Below are 18,921 nucleotides of genomic sequence, written 5' to 3' on the forward strand. Positions count from 1 at the left end.
GACAGGCCCAGATAAAGGTCAACAGTACTCAAACCTGTGGCTCCAAAGTGATCACAGTTAGACTTGAAATTGCATACTCACCTTGGCTTACAGGGTTGCCTTTGAGATACAAGAATCACATAGTCTCTGGGTTTATGGCCAGTGATGGGTGGAGATGTAACATAATATATTTTCTCATCTTCATTCACAGCCTGTAGGACCTCACAAGTTCTGTAAATACATTTAACACACACATACAGACCCTGCTGTCTGCAACAGCATCTCTTAACGAAATACAGTACAAACATATATACCATCCTAACATCAAGGTTAAAATTTTCATGTTCACGCAGCAAGGAAGAGAGAGGAACGCAGAGTGAAAAACAGGTTTTCTGCATCACCTCATCTGACATGACTTTTCTGTCCCACAGAATTGTTAAAGAGGTGCTGCAAGGTGCTGGTGGAGGTGCTTAAAAGCCTATGTTCTGCATACTGTCAATTCCTGTTTGGAATGACATTAACTTGCAAGCTTGCTCAATGACCAAACGTTGTCCACCTGGCATAGTATAGGAGAGACAGCCAGTAAACATTTTATTTGAAGTTGTGTTCTACTTCATTCAGATGGGACCACCTGGGTAGGGCACAGTCTTTCACTGTCTTGAAGTACTGATTGGTCTCTCTGAGTTTCCACTACAAAAAACCTCATTTTTTTTCCTATACTGCCTCAGCAATAAGCACAGCTGAGCCAGTATTCCATTTGACCAGCTAATCAGGCTTCATGGTAGTCATAAGAAAGCTGAGATTTCTGGCTGTAGATATGGGAAATCAACATAGTATTTCTTCAGATTTGATTTGTTACAAGCCAAAAATTCAGCACAGATTGTAAATTTTCAAATATCCTTAAGCTTCCACTTTCACCCTCTGATAAAAATCCTTCAGGATAGAATGACTAACTGAAAAAAGCTGCTCCTTTAAGAGTATATTCATCAAATCAAATCAGTATCATATCAATTCAGTTGTCTCTAGTCATTATTCTACATCACATAGGGTCAATAAAAAGAACTCCGAAACACCTTTTACAGCAATTCTGAAACCCATTCTAATTCAGATACACTTTATAAGATGTTATTTTTCTTAAATATGCATTCTGAGGAACCCCATTTCTTGATTTCTTACTTTGACTGTATGATGAAGCTAAGCATCAGTGCCCTAATCAATACAAACGTGAAGGAGTCCACAGCTTTGCCTTACATCTTACAGAGAGCATGCACAATATATCCAACTCAAGTTATATACAACTTAATGAAGTGAAACCTTTTAACACACGTATGTTCAGGCATGAAATTGTGTTCCTTTTAGAAAAGGGCAACCTCTGTCCCAGCTCTCTCTTTTGACTGTCCAGGGCAATTGGGCAAAATCAGACTAAGAAGAAGTAAATTTTTATTTTTAAGGTACAAATACCCAATACTTTAACTAAAGAATATTTAATGTCAACTTGTTACAGGAATTTCTTCTTAATTACATAGAAAAGTGCCAACATCTCAAAAAATACTTGTATCAGAAAAGGTTAGTTGTCAGTGGATTCGAACAGTCTCAAAGAACCGTAAGTTCTTACAAGAAATGTTTGTCCCATTGTTGGCGGAATCTGAAGTCAGACAAAAGGGAGAAAGCTAGATGTGACGGTATCTTCACTTGCATTTCAACTTTGAGTGACAGCATATCACCCTCCTCATGAGTCCATATTTTTATCTGAAAAAAAGTGAAAAACATATTAAAACCAAAGAATGATTACTATAAATATTTTAACACAAGCGTTCCATGTATAGGACTTAAGCAGATTTCCTCAGGAGTACCTATGACACTGTATCTGATAGATGAAAGGCAGATGAGTATTGAAGATTAGTTTTACATGAAAATACACAATGTAAAATTGTGATTTCACACAGTTTTAATTACACCTGGTTAGAACAGCTGAATTAGCTTGCAAGTGGAACTGAATGAACTACAGGCCAGTATAAATTCTTTCTCATGCTATGCATATATAGTCTTTAAATACCCTTCATACCGAAGTTGCCTTGGAAAAAACTGAGTTATTTCAATGTATTTTTCTTCTGTCAGGACCATGTAGATGTCATCAGTTTCACAAACAACAGAAGATCCACTTGGGAATGAAGGTAAAAGCCTCTTCTCAGCCTTGCTACGGAAAGTCTCCTCGCAGAGGGCTCAGTTCACTAACTCTGAAAGCTGGTGGAGCAATGTGAGGACCTCATACAATTCTTTTTGTGAATTTGGCATCAGTGATTGGTGACAGGAGACTGGACTTTTTAAACCTGGGCAGGTCAGCAGCAGTCCAGAATTCTACCATTTTCTTAACCCAGCCCTTCCAACTGGTTGAGTTACAGAAATATGGCATAAATACAGGACAAGAAGTAAAGGTAACATACAATTTATTAGTAAGGAGTGGAAGACACTTTATTGAGGTAGGTTTATGTAAAGTATCTAAAGGTGATGTCTACTTAAAGCTTTCCAGAAACTGGAAACTACAGACTAGAATCCATTGAATGTGACACTAGTGAGCAGCAGCAAGCTGGAGTGAGGCCGCACTAGATGAGACGAGTGTCCTTGCACTATGTGTGAGACTATCAAAATAACACAAAACAAGCAACTTCTCTCCCTGCCATATGTATTTTGGAACAAATACAGCAATCCTGCACATTGCAGCTTTGGAGAGCTTATCTAGAGACATCCAAAGGGGACCAGACTTTCACAAAAGCACTTTCTAAGATTTAAGAGGCATGATTTTGGATGATATATGGGTTACTTCCTTGATCCACCTTTCCAACCCATGCAGTCCAGTAGCTTGTCTTTAATTAGTAGTTAGCAGTGTTCAACTACTTCAGCTCCCTTTGTCCATGCAAACCAGCTGGCCTATGCCACCTTCCCCTAATATGACTCAACGTTTCCCTATCCAAGATTTCTATAGGTTTTTTTCCTCCCCTATTCTTTACTATGAAGCAGAGCACGCAGAGTTATACTGAAAAGTTATACGCAGAACATACTGAAAAACTGTTTCAAAACTACTACTTTTACCTCTCTTGTCCCACGTTTGCAGTATCTTGTCTTGATTATTTTGGGTCTATTTCTAGTCATAGGCCTAAATGCTAACACAGAGAATTCAAAAGGAATAACCTGTATATAACAATGTACACACAATCCTTGCAAAAGAAGGGCTTGTTCGTGTTCATAAACCCTATATAATGGAAGTAAATGGGTAGAAGAGAGTGCTTAGAATTAGTAGAATTTATTCCCAACTTTTAATCTGATGTGCTAAATCGCTTCTCAAATCCTAGAAAGTTTTAACAGAATTTATTTTTAAGTGATACAAAATTTGTAAGCTTCATCACCTCTGTTGCTCTTTTTTTTTTTTTTTTTTTGCTATATCAAAAATTAACAATCTTTTGGTTAACAGCGCATTTGTGCGACAAAACAAACTTTGTATACTTTCATATTTTCATGTTTTGGAATAGGGAGAACCGCCAACTTAATGCAGTAAGCATCTTGCTGAAGTAAAGTTTGGCGTAAAACAAAAGGCCTAAAAGCTTCAGAAACCAGCTTCAGGATGCATGGATCAATATTGCTGTAAGGCATAGAAAAGAAATCATGGTGTCTTAGGAGTCTTCTGGACTTGAAAAATCACAAAACAAAGTAGGAGGTGCAGCTGTCAAATCATCTCTCTGCTAAGTGGACACTGGCAAGGCTAGGTTATTACTGTAGGCCTGCAAGCCTTGTGGCTCTATGTCAAAGAGCTCACAGTGCCACTTACTACCTTCAAAATCTGTCAGTCAGCTTGGGGTCATTCTAGTTCCAGGGAAAAGGGAACAAATTCTCTGCATATAGAGAAGCACATGCTGCTTTGCAAAACCTACCTACTAGAATATTTCATCCCAAAATGCAGTTCAGTCTAATGTCTTTGACGGTCTCCTTTCCCATAGTACAACTGCTTTCAGGCAGAGCACTGATCAGCACCACCTGATTCCTACTACTTGTTCCTTCAGTTTCTCCCAAGAAACCATTTCATGAGCACTGGAGAGATCTGTTTGACTGAAGATGCTGCTACCCATGTCTGTCAGAGAAGGCTACGTAGCTGTTCTGTGTCTATGCTGCTGTGTACCCTAAGCACAAGGGTTAAGAGCTGGTGCATGTGCACAGAGAACAGAAGACTGGTATGATGTGCGTGTGCTGGCCTGCAGTGCTTAAGGAAAGATGACGTAACGTTCTGAGCTAGATAGTTTCTTAAGGGATACTCCCTTGTGCTCATGTTTGCAAAAGTGACAAAAGTGAGCATGAAACAGTGACAGGTGAAACAAACGAATATTTGTCAAGATAGTAAACTTTATTAACTGGAGCTGGCAGAAAGCCTTCTTGGAGCTGCATCTATACCACTTAGGGATTTGAGCACATATCTAAATTTGACTGGAGGAGCTATATAGGTAAAGTCCAAGATCAGTTTCACTCTCGGTTTCTTTACCAAAGAGCAAATCTAATTCCCCTAGTGCATTAAATTAGAGGTAAGCACACAGTCACACATGGAGACAGGCGTGCCCTCTGCCTACTGTTGGCATCCACACTTGGTCAGCAGCCTACCTCATGCCTGCAAGTAAATGCTAAATAAGAAAGAAGACTTACTAACTGCGTAAGTGGTACACAACAATTGAAGCAGCACACAATCCTGTGTACTACCCTGGATCCCTGCCACTTCTTTGAGGAACATCTAATGATTGCAATGCCAAATTCTACAGAAATTTCCATAACAATGGGAATGGATGGCTATCCTCCACCCATTGACAACATCAGTGTGATTTGCATTCTATACCCTGCCCGAGATTTTGCTGGATTTAAGATGAAATTAGATGAAAGAACAGCTAAAAAACAGCTACTTACTGTTTTCCACCAGGTATTGTCTAAGTGGCTTAGAAGCAGATATTACTATCAAGATGATTTTAAGATATCCAAAAAGCGGAGAAAGTTCCAGACTCCAGTAATACTAGAATGTACCTGGTGGCTTGCTGAGAGAGAGAAATAGTATCATGCTGTTTTAAAATGTCATCCATGATGTGGATTGGTTTTGGGTTTTTTGTATGAAGTAATTTCTTCACAACATTTGGCGCTGGTTCCGTTACAGGTTTCCAGCATTTAGGGTAAAGAAAGAAACTGAGATTGTGGCAGTGCCAGTGGATGCAGAAAGGAAGTTTCATATGGATATTAATACAGTCTTAGCAGAGGCTTGAAAGTAATGTTCAATGTTTCAGTTTGATTGTTCAGGCTTGCTTTTTCCACTGTGAGTGCTGTCTGTCATTTATTTGGCACAACAGTGTTTACTGAAAGTTATTAACCACTGGAACAACCTACACCTGGAACTGGCAGACTTGCTGTCACTGGATTTCCCTATGATTGATATATGCTCTTACTCAAGTAGCTTACTGATTAGATGCAAGAATCAGTAAGTGAATTTTCATAGCCTGTGACATGCAGGAAGTCAGACTGAAAGATTAGTCACTAAAAGTAACAGCCTTTTCTTGTCCCCAAACATCTCTCAATCTATGATCTTAAAGTAATCTGCCAGTCACTAACTGTGTTTTAGAAACCAAACATTAAGAGATATCTCTCCATAGTTTGGAACACATGCACTGCAACTAGGTTAAAACTGAGTTTTCCCAGCTAAATGATCTTGCTATTGGTTTTCTTAGCAACATCTTCCTATCATAAAACTGGCTTACAGAAGCCTTAAGATTTTGAGCTTATAGTAGCACTGATCGATGAACAGAAAGGTGCTTTGCTTTCAGGCTTTTTGATTTTTTAATAGAAAAAGGGCAGAAAGGAAAATGTCTGAAAGGAAAAACATACATAAAAAAGAAACAACTGGTTTTCTAAGAAGACAGAGACTGAAAAATAATGCATATAAATTGCTGCCACCTGCCGGCTGGCAGGGCCCACTTAGAACCACCACAAGATAATCACTGCTACTTGGGAAACATCTCCCATGCTGCAAAGCTGGTAAAAACAGTATATTAAGACTGCCATGCACATTTTTGCTTACCGCAGTGATGTTTGACGCACCACAGATCATCAACAGTACCGCCTAAATGAAGACATCCGAGTTTGGTGTTTTGCTGGAATCAAACAATTCAGCAAAACCACAGAAACGCGTTAGTTGTGGCAAAGAAAACACCTCACAGAAATGAGGTACAAGTTTCTCTTTTAACACTCTCCTGTGTGTTGCTTAACAAGCTCAACTGCTGAGTTGCTGGCAAGCCTGTCCTTTTGGGATCCCAAGTCCTATGTTCACCAGCCATTCAGACCATCTTGGAACTCCACCATGGAACTTCCAGGTTGCACAGCACTCTGGACAATCAGAGATTGATTTGCAGCATTTCAGGGAGACCCTCGGAGTTTCAGTTTTCAGCCCTAGCCACACTAAAACCAACACTGTCAAGCCAATGTATTTATTTACAGATGTAAAACACTGCTTTTCTGCACCCATCTCTTATGGTGAAACATAACTTAAGTGGCTGTGTAGCTGTTCCACAAATATGCACTTACATCATCCAGTGTACGGGTTATTTCCCATCCAGGTTTTGCTGCCAGGTGTGTCAGTGCAGCTATATTGCTGTAACTCACATATGCCTGAAACATAAGATACATTTCTGAAAACAAAGGGGTAAAGGTACATTTCATGAAACACTGCAGAAATGGGATGCTCTTTTGCTATTATTACCTCTCAACCGCTAAAAAATTGTGTATTTTTCCATAAGTGTTTTCCTTCCAGAAAACACAGTCCAGTAATCTCTGAATTAAATGCTTTCAACAGCTAGATTACGTGCTCACATGGTTGTCAGCAAAACAACCCTAATTAAACAACAACTAAATATTACTTTCAGCTTCTCCAATTATAAAGGAGCGCGGAAGAACTGTGACCACAACAGATAATACAGGTAACCTCTCAGACCACTAAATTAACAGTTTTGTTCAGCTTCCTCCTAAATAATGGAAATCTACTAGAAAATTAACCTCTTCATCGCTATCAAGCTGTGGTCTATCTTGGCAATTGCCTTACACAGCAGGGTCAGAGCAGAGAAAGTGCAAATTTATCCATTATTTATGCTTGACTACAGTGGATAGAGTTCTCATTTAACCACTGTATAAAGAGAATACAGCCTTAGTCTTTATTGACAGGTTTTAATCTAATATTAAATAAATCTTTAAGCCATTTTTATCATGGTGTGCATATTTATATTTATTGTTTTGCATGAAAGAAATGCTGCTTCAATGAAGATGCCACTGTTAACAGCAAATCACTTCCTGCATTAAAATTCTCATTTATTTTTTCAAGCAACGGGAAAAGACCCAGTAAAATTTCTGGGAGCCACTGAGATCTTAAATGCAAGGAAAATTTAACCACAAAAAAATCACACTGGAACAAAATTTAGGGTGTCTATAAATCCATCTAAATTCAGATTCACCACTATTCATTACACGACACAGGCACATTCTATGGCCTAGCACATCCCAACCAGAAACACATACCACTTGATGCAGCGTATTTAGGAACAAACGTATGTTTTCGCCTCTCTTTCCCATAGAAACAAAGTTTACACTATTTCACGGTTCATCTGTCTGTTGATATTGCCACGTCTTACCCCACACTTCTAGCACTTACTAAATGGTCTCCTCACAGCAATTTTTGAGAAAGTCAGTGGCTGGATAAAGGACAAAAACCCACCACCACCACCACCACACACCCCCGATTCCTCTATAGCAGTATTCAGCTTTTTAAAAAACTGGGGACACTGGGATATAAATCTGCAGGAGACTTTATAGCTCAGCTGCTTAAGGGACCACTTGCTAAAAGAGTCTGTCTTTTAAGTTTTTGTTTGAAACTTATTCTTAAATCAATAGTGAAGAATCTACTGTCTTTTTTTCAGGAGAAAAAACCCCACATTCATTTTATTACATATTTATCCATTCTTCCATAACTATCATAACACTTAAGTGCAGAATGTCCACTTTGGAAAAGGATATAGCCTGTACAACTCTTTTACACATCCCAAAAGAGTACAAATACACTATTTTATGCAAGTAAATAATAGGACATGGTCTACGGATTACCTGGTTGCTTCTCTCCCAGGGATCAGAAGGTTTGTCTTGTTTAGCGGACAGCATGCATTTTCTAGAACAAAATTAAAAAGAAGAATAATAGCATGAATTGGTTCTTCACACTTTCTTCTATATGTGCTAAACCAAATAACTTTTATAGGCTCAAGTGTCTTCTAAATACTTTACAGGAATTTAATCCATTTTTTGTTGCAAGGCAGGTTTGCAACAACTCCTTTTTCTTCCAAGAAAGAGAGGGAAACAAACCAATCTACAAAACAAAGTATTTTTGAGACAAATAGCCTCCAATAATTTCAATGCAACTCAGGCAAAATTACTTGCAAAGTTAACCGACATAACTGTTATGTTTGAGGAGACTTTTGACTACTTAACAAATGATCACTTTTTTAGAGGATATATTAAAAATTCAGTTTTCAAAACCACGTTCTCATTGTAACCCAACAATACCTGGTTAATCGAATTCTCCTTCGGGCAATAGCTCCATGATATCGCCTCAAACCATCCTTTATAAAAAGTAAACCAGACAGTAATGCATCCAATTATTTTAGAACACAGTCTAAAAAAAGAAAACTAAAAATTATTTCTTTTGTCCATTGTCCATTACAGATGGACAAATGCCAGAGGTGTATTACAAATAAATAAAGAATTTTACTCTGTACATTGGCCTTTCCCCAGATTAACCTGAGTCAGTGGTTTACTTTTGACGTGACAATATTCCTTTAAGTTTGCAAAAACAATCTGATAAGAAAATTGTATCACAGGAGCATATTCCTCTCTTTTTGGTCCTAAACCAGTGGCAGCTGGGCAGTGCACCACACACATTCTACTATTTCTAAATGTGACAGCCACCAAATAAACTACTAATCAAATTCATCATCATCTGAGGTTCAAAGCATGAAGGAAGCATGGAAGAATTCCCGTTTTAGTGCACATGGATCTAGGGCACAGAGCAAGCACTGTGCAAACAGAGATGATCTGCCTTTCAAGCTGGCAAGTCTTTCTCTTCCCTTATTATTACTCTGCCAGGGTGAATTTTTTGAAACCCAGAAGTGACCCTAGAGCATACATCACACCACACTGTATTAAAGGTCAATAGGGCTTGTAATCTTGAAGGACATGCCACTTTGGAAAAGCTTCCTCAGCTTTTAAAAGCTGACATGTAGCTTCTAGAATAAGAAGAATCTCCAGATTAGTGCACCTCAGCCTTCTTGAAACCAAGGACTACCTAATATTTTTTAAAGACATGTCTTGCCTGCTTTGTAGAGCACTGCCATAGCAGCTGTCACTTTCAATCAAATGGCCACAGAAAGTTTGAACTACCTTGAACATATACTAGTTTTCCCAGATACATTTGCTTTACTCTGAAGGAATGGGTATACATGTTCTTGTCTTCATGCTTAGCTTGCAGATGCCTCTCTAGGCAGGTCTTTAAGGGAAGCACTGTTTTTCTGACAGGAGCTAAGCTGCTATGGTTTGGGGTTTTTTTTTCCTTTTTTTTCTTTTTTTTTTCTTTTTCAAGAGGAATAGTCAGTTTTTCCCCTAGGAACGGCCTGAAAAGGGCAGCAGTGAACCTTACTGCCTCAGCTAGCAGATAGGACACCTTGATCTACTTGTCGCCATCTTATAAAACATAAGTTCCCTGATGTTAAATATTTGTTTCATTTCTTTATATGCTGGCTCTCTAAAAATCTCGTCATTAATGTTAATGACAGGTGACATCACAGCAAATAATCAATAACAGTATTCAAACTGCTCTGTTTCATGCATCACTTTCAGGGAAACACCTGCAGAGTTCTCCACATCAAAGGAACTGGAAAGCCCACCCACATCATGGGATTTGATTCCTACAGACGTGTTTATTAACTCTATTTCTTATCTCCATTAAGGGCTTATAAATATAACTTTGTTCACTGAACACTTCGAAGTTTCATCTACAGTCAGTGGAGATTACACAAGATGGACATAGACAGGTGAAAAAATCTGCAAAAAGCAGATTCTTCTTCCCTGTCCATCAAATCACTACAGAATTTCTAATGATTAGTACCTTCCACTACACCTCTCAGATTTGGATGGCTGAAGTTAACAATGGCAAATCTCTCAAAGGCAAACATTTCAGTTAAGAGTTTTTCTCTTCTGCAAGAAGATGCATTTCAGTGTCCTGCTTAGTCCTTGCTTTCCCAGCAAGGTTATAGTGGCTGGATGTGTGACATGCAGTGTTCTGGGTTGGACCACATAAACTCATGTATGCATTCATCCTACTCCTGAGGATGAGAGCTGACCTTTGTAGTAGGTTTTATTCTGGGGAAGGTGAGCAGCTCTCCTTTGTCATTTACAGTGTTAAAAATGAGAAACGCGCTGTTAATATGCCGTGCTTGGTCCTTGATCCATTCTTCACAGTTATAAGCCTCAACACGGACACCAACCTCCACACTGAAATAAAAGTTTAAATTAATTATTGAGCTACTACAAGCGATACAGAAGCAGCCCTGAGACATACTAAAAAGAATTGCTGTATACCTTCCTATGTGCAGGAAGTCTGACTCAAATACCTTCTGTGCCATACAAAATAAATTGCTCAGTCTGAACAGACACATTTCAGAAATAAAATAAAAGGTGGCCCTAGTTAAATAGCATTAACAAAAAGAGCAAAAATTGAGCTAAGTAGCAATATACGAGCACCAGTAAAGCATACTGTGAGGACAGCAAAAGTGAACAGGATGATACTGCTTTGACATGCAGCAGAAGCATAGTATGAAGGTAATACATGCCCTGCTAGCACTCTGCGCAGACCAAATACACCTACAAAGAAAACAGCTACAGAAGAGCAATGCCAGGATAGCTTTTGTTCCGTGTACAAAATTTGGAAAAGGAATTACTTTAGCTTCTGCCTTCTTGTGGTTTGTCTTGCTATACTTCTTGCAACTTCTGACTATGTCCGCCTGCTGGAACAGCGCTCCATCTAAGTTGCGTCACACCCCTGGCATAACCAGAGGGTCTGTTGATCCAAAGCGCAGTTCCTGTGCATGAGGAAATAGCCTAGCAGAGTGGTGCTACCCCTTTGGCAAAGGTCAGACAAGAGCCGTTCTCTGTGAGGCAAACACAACAGTAGCCCTAAAACTGCAGAGGAGACAGCAGATGCATAGAAAAGGGAAAGAGAGAGTAACTATTAGCAGGCAGAATCTGTGCAAGACTGGTCAACAGGCACACCATGGAATTCCAGGAGCACATGTTCAGCATGTTTAGAGCTATGTTTCATGCATACAGTGACCATATACTCAACTAAAGGTAAAATTTCAGCATGGGCTGTAGCCATTTATCCCAAAATGCAACTGGCAAAGCCTCACCTCTGCATACACCCAAATGAATACTGGGAAGAAATAAACAAAGCATGAATTTTGCCAGTAAAGAGCAATAAATAGAACCCAGATCTGTCAACCCATGCCAAGCCAGGAAGACCCTGACAGCAAGCTGGAGTATTCTGAAGAATCAAAGCTATAGGATGAATTCACCCCTTCAAAATCCCTGAACTTCAGAGTGATATTTATAATTTGAGTTTGCACGACTGGGATTTGATTACAAATGATCTTAAAATAGAAAGTGAAAATCAGAGAATATTTTTTTCTTAAAACTTTCCCTGAGAAAAGTAAAACAAAAGCACATATAGACAGATAGTTATAGATACAGACATCTTCCTCAAAACTCCAGCTGAAAAATCATCATTCAATACCACAAATCCTACTGACAGCTAGAACTATCCAGAACTCCCTGGAAGTCAGGGAAGACAAGCAGATGAAGAGCTTTACCTATTCTGAAATGTATTGTTCACAATTGCATTGAAGACAAGGCGGTCACCCACGACGGATGGTCCCCAGAATTTAAACATATTGACTGATTTCAAGATGGGATATGAACGACAAAGGCGGCTGAAAAAGAAAGCAAGAGAGAAGGAAAGCAAAGGTGTTAAAGAACCTCCTTAGGCTTGAAGCGAGTAGTGATTTAGAGCAATAAGGTTTGCACAACCTAGAAGATCACTCTGTCACACCAACTTATTCCATAACCCACTGAAATACAGTTACTATGTTCAGCTCCAAGAGCATATTAATTCAATCCTCAGTCATAATAATATCACCTATGTCATGCTGTTTCATTCTCAACACACTTTACAAACACCAAATAATTAATTATTGCTGTTTGGTATTACTTTCTTTTGGAGCCAGACCATGAATCCCTTACCTACAGAGTAACCACTTACTTCACAGAGTTTCATTCATCTCTGTATGATCACTTGGGGAGTAGGATATTGCTCAGTACATAAAAACGCCAGATCATAAAGTCTTTTAAACAATGAAAAGAAACCTGAGCAGAAATGTTGAGCACCAAAAACAGTGTTCAAGCAAAGCAATGTCAGTCTATCTAGTCTTTTTAATATTTGTATTTTTTTGCTTGTTTGTCAGATGTTTTCTGCTAGCGTTCTATGAAATAAAAATCTTAATATAATTTCCAAATGCACAGTTAGATTTGGGTTTTTGGTTGTTTTTTTTTTTTTAATTTGCTCTGTTTTACTAAATTATGTGCAGTTCACTACTGGTGCTGAGCTGGGAAACTCATCTTTGCACATACAAAGGGATAGAACAATGTTGAACTAATGACATGAATTCAGAAACACAGAACTGTTGTCTGTATTTCAAAGGGCACAACAGTGTATTACAAACACACAAATCTTAGTAATTCTGTTCCTTTTGTTCTTCAAATTGCATAGTGTGTCACCTCAGCTGTCTTTTCTTATTTCAGACCTGATCCTGCACTGTGCTCAATTACATATAGTCAGGTACAGCTGGGTTGTCCTACTGGATCTCTTTGAACTGCTAGGGAAACAGGCTGTAGCCACTCTGGTAAAACTTTGCAGGTCTAGTGCAGAAGATCATGACAGGCAAGTAGCCCTCCCATGAGTGTGCTAGCAAAGCTGCTCTTTGGACCAGTACAGTGGACAAACAGATATATACCTGATCAAACCCAGTTATACTGCTGAAGGAAAAGTTTTGCAATACTGTATCTTCTACGCTAGGGACTTTCAACAACTCATCACTTCTCTGACCTTCACAGATATTCCAGAAAAAAGAACCCTGCAGTCCAGATACAGCTTAAGGGTTTGTGGAATTGGGATCTAGTTTGCAAGCTCTCTGTAGTGGGCAAAAATCAGGTTTCTTCAGCAGTTCTAAACATAGTCAACCCCCGACTCTTTACTGGAATCTCTGTGCATCACATGAATAGGGAACAATATACAATAATGCCATTTATTTTTAGACTTTGAAAAGACATTCTCTCTCCGCATGCATGTGTGCGAAACTCCTCACTAAGAATCACATATACACATCTGGGAACAGATTTTTCATTGTGCAGTTTTTCAACTTGGAAATACAGCTTTGCAGTGTTCCTAGATTTTAACTCGGCTGCACTCCGCAAACTAATGTACCAGTATTGTTAAATGCACACAATTATCTGTAGCTAATTAATTGACTGGTACATCTTTTTAACAGACTAATATATTCAAATGACTTTGTAATTTCATTAAGAATAATTTGCTCTTCTGATCTAAAATGTTAAATGGTGATGTTATTTGCAATGTTCACTATAAAGATGCAAATACAGGAGTATTGAAATAAGAGGAACAAAACAGAAATATGGCCTAAATATTCCATTTTTCCTGGAAAACTATGCCCTGAATGCTTTTACTTGCAAGTGTAAGAAGTAAGAAGGTACAGATCAAAATAATGTTATTCATATTCAAATGGCTTTATTGCTATCTGCAAGATTTTCATTTACTGTCCAGCCAAGTAAGTGGGGGTGGGAAAGGGAGAGGGGAGAAGGAGGGTGAGTAACCTTTAAAATGCCCTTAGAGAATCATTTGTCAAGGGTTAGCCCTCCTCTTCAGTTCCTCCATCAGAGTTTGTGGTCTGTAAGGTAGCAACTCTTAACTGGCACCTTCGAAGGTCAGGTTTAATTGTGATTCACCTCACAAAAGGTTTGTAGCGAGACTAGCTATTTCTCATGCATAAACTACAAAATCTCTGTTTTCCACAAGCCTCTGTCAACAGCTATTATTTCTGAAAATTTCAATACGACAAATCATGTTTGACATCTATTACCTCTCAGTTTTTACAGTACTTGGTTTGCTGATATTTTCCTTCTCCTTTTAAACCTAAATGTGACTCTCACTAGGTAAAATTTATGAAATGAAAACAGGTAAATATTGTGGACAATATTATGGCAAAAATCTGAAACAATCCCTTTGAAGCCAATGAAATGACACACCAGGGTAAGGTCAGTGCATTCTAATGTTACTAAAACAAGCTGTTTATCCAACCTCTAAAGAAAAATCTGTTGTTATCAGTACAACTACTGGCTACAAATCAAAACTATATGAATAATTAATGGAGAAGTCATTTAATTATTAAAGTTAAAAGGCAAAAAAACATTACTAACATCCCTGCAGTGAATTAGGTCACTTGGTATGTAAGGAGAATTCAAAATGAAACTCAAGTGTTGCTTACAAAGAAGCTTTGTACAGCGTCCAAGAACAAGGAGGGAGAAAACCAACGGCTTAATTTCAGGGGAAGAGAAATTAAATGAGTTTATCTCTAGGCCACAGTAAGAAGCAGCACTAGACAGTGTCACAAAACTACTTATATAGTTATTACCTGAAGATGTCAGAGCCCTTTAAACTGCTAAAAATATTACAACCCATAGTATGTGGGACTCTGAAAAGTTGTGACTTGATGATGATTATACATCCATTCTGTGTGCACACCAACAACACAGGATCTGTTTCTTTTGATCCTTCTTCTCTGATTTATTCTTTCTTCTAGCATAAGGAACTGCAGACTAAGATTTAGAAGGCTGTTCATTTTTGGATATCAATTGATACAGGGTCAGTATCAGTTTTATCCTGACTTAACAACTATGCTTTTAAAACACTGCACCAACTATGGGGAGGCCAAGTTTCTATTCCTATGTCCAATGCTGACTTTCTGCAGAGATTCTCAGGAGGATAACAGCTTCTTTTGCCTTAGGGTGTGCATGTGTAACAGAAGAATAATATTTGACTCCCACAGTGGTGTGGGGTACTGTGGGAACTGTACCACATAAATAGTTCAAAAGCCTCCTTCAATCCGAGAAGGAAGAAGTCACAAAGGCTTGGGTCTGTTTTTTTCATAAAATAAATCCCTGTGATATAATATTAAAATTACATCCATTTACAACCATATGCAAAGACTATGATGTAGAAAAGTACCTTGCTGAAATACTTGCCACTGCTTCCATCCAAGCCATGATCTGGCCACCAAAAGTGTTTCCATGATGGTTAGCATGAGGAGGCTGGACAAGCTCAATACTCTGTACATAAGTAAGGTCAGTTGAAACTGCACCTTCCTCTTCAAAGATAACTGAAATACGGCAGCAATGTATTAATGAATAATTTCAACTAGTAACTGATAACCAAGAAGAAAATACCCCTGTTACTAAAGTGTGCAATTTTCTCCAGGCACAACAAAAAGACCAAAGAAAGAAAGATGCAGAAGACCTCTGTTCTTTGCAAGGGAAGCAAGAGGCTGAAGATTTGCTCTGCTTTCCAAAAGACGTTAAGAAGTGGGGAATGGTGCACCCCACAGTCGATCACAGCAGAGTGATCCTTCTCAGCTCTCACTATATCCTTTAAAGCTGTGTCAGAAGCAGTTACGGTGAAACCTGGCTCGCTGTGAATGCAAGCAGCCAGCAGCGTCAGCACATGCTTGTGATTATTCATGGTTGTTGCTATGCATGACCTCTAACTGATGCTGTCATAGCAGTTTATCACTTATTTAAATGCCTTTCATAGACTTTGACTACCACGCGTGATAGGCATCTGTGCAAATGTGTCTAATTAAGGTTAGAGTATGACACGATTATTTCATAATCTCTTACAAATCTTGTGATTACCAGAGACAATATAGAACACACAAAAGAGAGAAATATGGGATCTGAATCAGTAACCACCTTCCACTATCTGAGCATTTCCAATTCCACTTTCAAATGTTTAGCCACACGTCCTCACGCTAATCCCCGTTTTTTCAGTTCTACTTTGCAAGAACAGATTTAAGCATGAGATGACAGCAGTCATTTTCAAAGTGGGCATCTGCACTAGAAGCTACTTGACCTGAATTGTACTTTTGACTTTTGCCATAATTAACTAACTTTATGATTATATATATATCTATGTGGGCACATTTGACTAACTCGCACTTTGGACCTACTTAAGTTTTTGCGTAAGATTCATTCAGGAGACAAACTTCCCTTTCTGGATATGATTTCTACCTATTTTGTTAACTGGCAGAATTTACATGCACTATTTTCTTCTCTCTTTCCCCTATTTTGCTTGTTTCACCTCTTTAAGGAGGTGAATTAGTGCTAACAATGATATCCTTTGAGGAAGTTTCCAGACAAGGCAGTGGAAACAAAAGTCATCAACCTCCGATTTGTCTTTCGTGGTATTAAGCTGTCTCCTGTGGGACAGTTACCATGAAGACAAATAATTTGTTTGCTTGTAGCAAACAAGTCTCTTCCGTTCTACACAGTCTTATAAAATTGTTAAGACTAGAATTTATATTTACAACAGGTTTAATCTTTCTTCAGTAAACCCACATAACGTCTGTTGTTTATACACGGAGTTACGGCTCAGATCTTCCAAATACCAGCATATTTCTTAACTGTTGTGAATAATTTCTTTTGCAGGGGAACACAGAAACTTTTGAGCACAACTGTCTTTAAGAACAAAGATAAGTATCAGAAATAAAGAAAAACCTGTTTCCCCTCTCAGTTTTTCTGATTTGGTCATGAGGAGCTTAAATCTCTTTTTACCTGTTTTGACCTCCACGTAATGAAGTTTCTTCTGCTTGTTGGGAATGATCTCACAGCGTAAGCATAGTTCTTAGCACTTTCTTGCAAAGACACAGCCATAAACCTGAGTGAATTTTATCCTTCTATCTACATTGCAACTAGTGTCATAGGATTTTATTATAGTGCTGCAAAGTTCTGTGTAAACTGTTAAACCTTACACATACAACCTGCATGAAGGCCTGCATTTCACATCTATTTAATGCATGCTTGGCCTTCAATCCTGCATTTTTAAATCTGGAATTTCTAAAAGACAAAGAAATACCACTCTATTAGAATACCTCCCTTACATACCCTCAAAAATCTGGCACACACTTCTCTACGTGATACCACAATCCCAAGGAGCTCTACTCAGATCTTTTGTCTGCTTTCTTCCTCCCTTCCAGATGCCCCTAAGTAATTTTTTTCATCTTCTATGCTGACAACAGTAATCACCTTCCTTATTACTCTCCCGCATTAGGTTCTGAAAGAGCTGTTCATAGCCCAGTCGGATTCTTCTTCTCTCAATAGCCAGGGTGTGCTCCAATTGGTCTTCCGTAGACAGAAGCTTTACAGGATCTAATTCAATCTATGTAAATGAAAAAAAAAAAAAAAAAGGTTCTGAATGCCATAATCATAACAAAGTGCACTTTGAACTTAAAATGGCATCAGCGTTTTCTACAACCTTTTGCTATCAACTAAGATGACAAGTTCTATTAATACACACAAGTGCAGAGTTAAAAGTGCAAGAGATTCTGCATTATCCTTTCAGAATCATTTGTTAAAATTCAATGACAAAGTGCTTTTAGCTTCCAAATACAAACATCCATGACAGCACACACAATTTAAGGCAGTTCTCATTTAAAGAAGAAAAAGGGGGGAAAAAAGAAAAAAAAAAAAAAAGGAGGTCTTAATACGAAGCCTTGAGTATTGAATTTTTCTATCAGAAAAATAATCCAGTTGTGCTGATCAGTGGTGTAGTCTACAGGAAATCATTTCCCAGAGCCCACTCCTCCTCCCAACACAAATAGTCCACTCTGGCTTTCACAATTCACTCCATAGTCACACAGCCTATTCATCTATCTGAGGACCAGTTTTCAAGAAGCACTGGTTTTCTGTGGGTGAGGAGGAACACATGAACACTCAGCGCTTGGTGCAGCTTCAGACTATAGATTTACACCCAAAATGCTACTTGAGCCCAGACACGCACCCTTCTCTTGCCCAGATCAGACCTTCTTCTCCCCTAAGTGCAAATTCCCATGTACGTCAGTTCAATGACAAACTGACTCCATACCTGTACTGGCTTAAGAATATTATTACATTTAGATAAATACTGCAGAGGTGCCACAGAACAGTCACTTGTGTGATTTGTCTACACGGTCTGGCCTCAGAAACCTTAAAATAATGCAGAAGCCCTACAAACAGACAAATTCAACATTCTACATCCTGCAGTGGTTGCTGCTAATATTTTTCAATCTTTGAGTCTTCACTTAAACCCTCTTGCAGTTTCCTCGCTTCCTTTCTGGCCCTTCTCAAGAGCTTCCTTTTTTCAGAAGGCCCAGCCAAAAGATTAAAATGGGGAGTACGTACTCTGGCTCTCTACACAACTTTAGCAACAGTTGTTCAGAAAAGTGGATTTGGAAAATGTTCTTTAATTTCTCCAGGACTTTAATTTGTGATGGAATTTGAACTGAAGCCTCAGACTCCCTCTGGGGCATTCCTGCCTTAAGCCTGATTTTAGTTAATCATCACCAATTTAATCCTGAATTAACCTCCCTGGAAATGTGGGCAAAAGGTAACTAGGTTGATGCCATGAATATGATATCAAACAATAACTTATACTATATTAGTGCTTTCAGGTTA

At 38.6% G+C, this 18,921-nt stretch overlaps 1 protein-coding gene across 2 annotated transcripts in view; it reads right to left on the reverse strand.

The window, feature by feature from the left end:
- ACOT12 (acyl-CoA thioesterase 12) overlaps positions 1-18,921 on the reverse strand; it is a 31,416-nt gene that overhangs the window by 3,248 nt on the left and 9,247 nt on the right. For both annotated transcript variants that reach the window (XM_056325318.1, XM_056325317.1), the window contains 9 exons: positions 17,515-17,647; positions 15,443-15,593; positions 11,955-12,074; positions 10,431-10,581; positions 8,599-8,654; positions 8,146-8,206; positions 6,580-6,663; positions 1,595-1,728; positions 82-210 (listed from right to left, as the gene is read on the reverse strand). In XM_056325318.1, the coding sequence (XP_056181293.1) occupies positions 82-210; positions 1,595-1,728; positions 6,580-6,663; positions 8,146-8,206; positions 8,599-8,654; positions 10,431-10,581; positions 11,955-12,074; positions 15,443-15,593; positions 17,515-17,647 (1,019 nt within the window). The remainder of the gene's footprint in view (positions 1-81; positions 211-1,594; positions 1,729-6,579; positions 6,664-8,145; positions 8,207-8,598; positions 8,655-10,430; positions 10,582-11,954; positions 12,075-15,442; positions 15,594-17,514; positions 17,648-18,921) is intronic.

The sequence above is a fragment of the Falco biarmicus genome, chromosome Z (genome assembly GCF_023638135.1).
Source record: "Falco biarmicus isolate bFalBia1 chromosome Z, bFalBia1.pri, whole genome shotgun sequence".
NCBI lineage: Eukaryota > Metazoa > Chordata > Aves > Falconiformes > Falconidae > Falco > Falco biarmicus.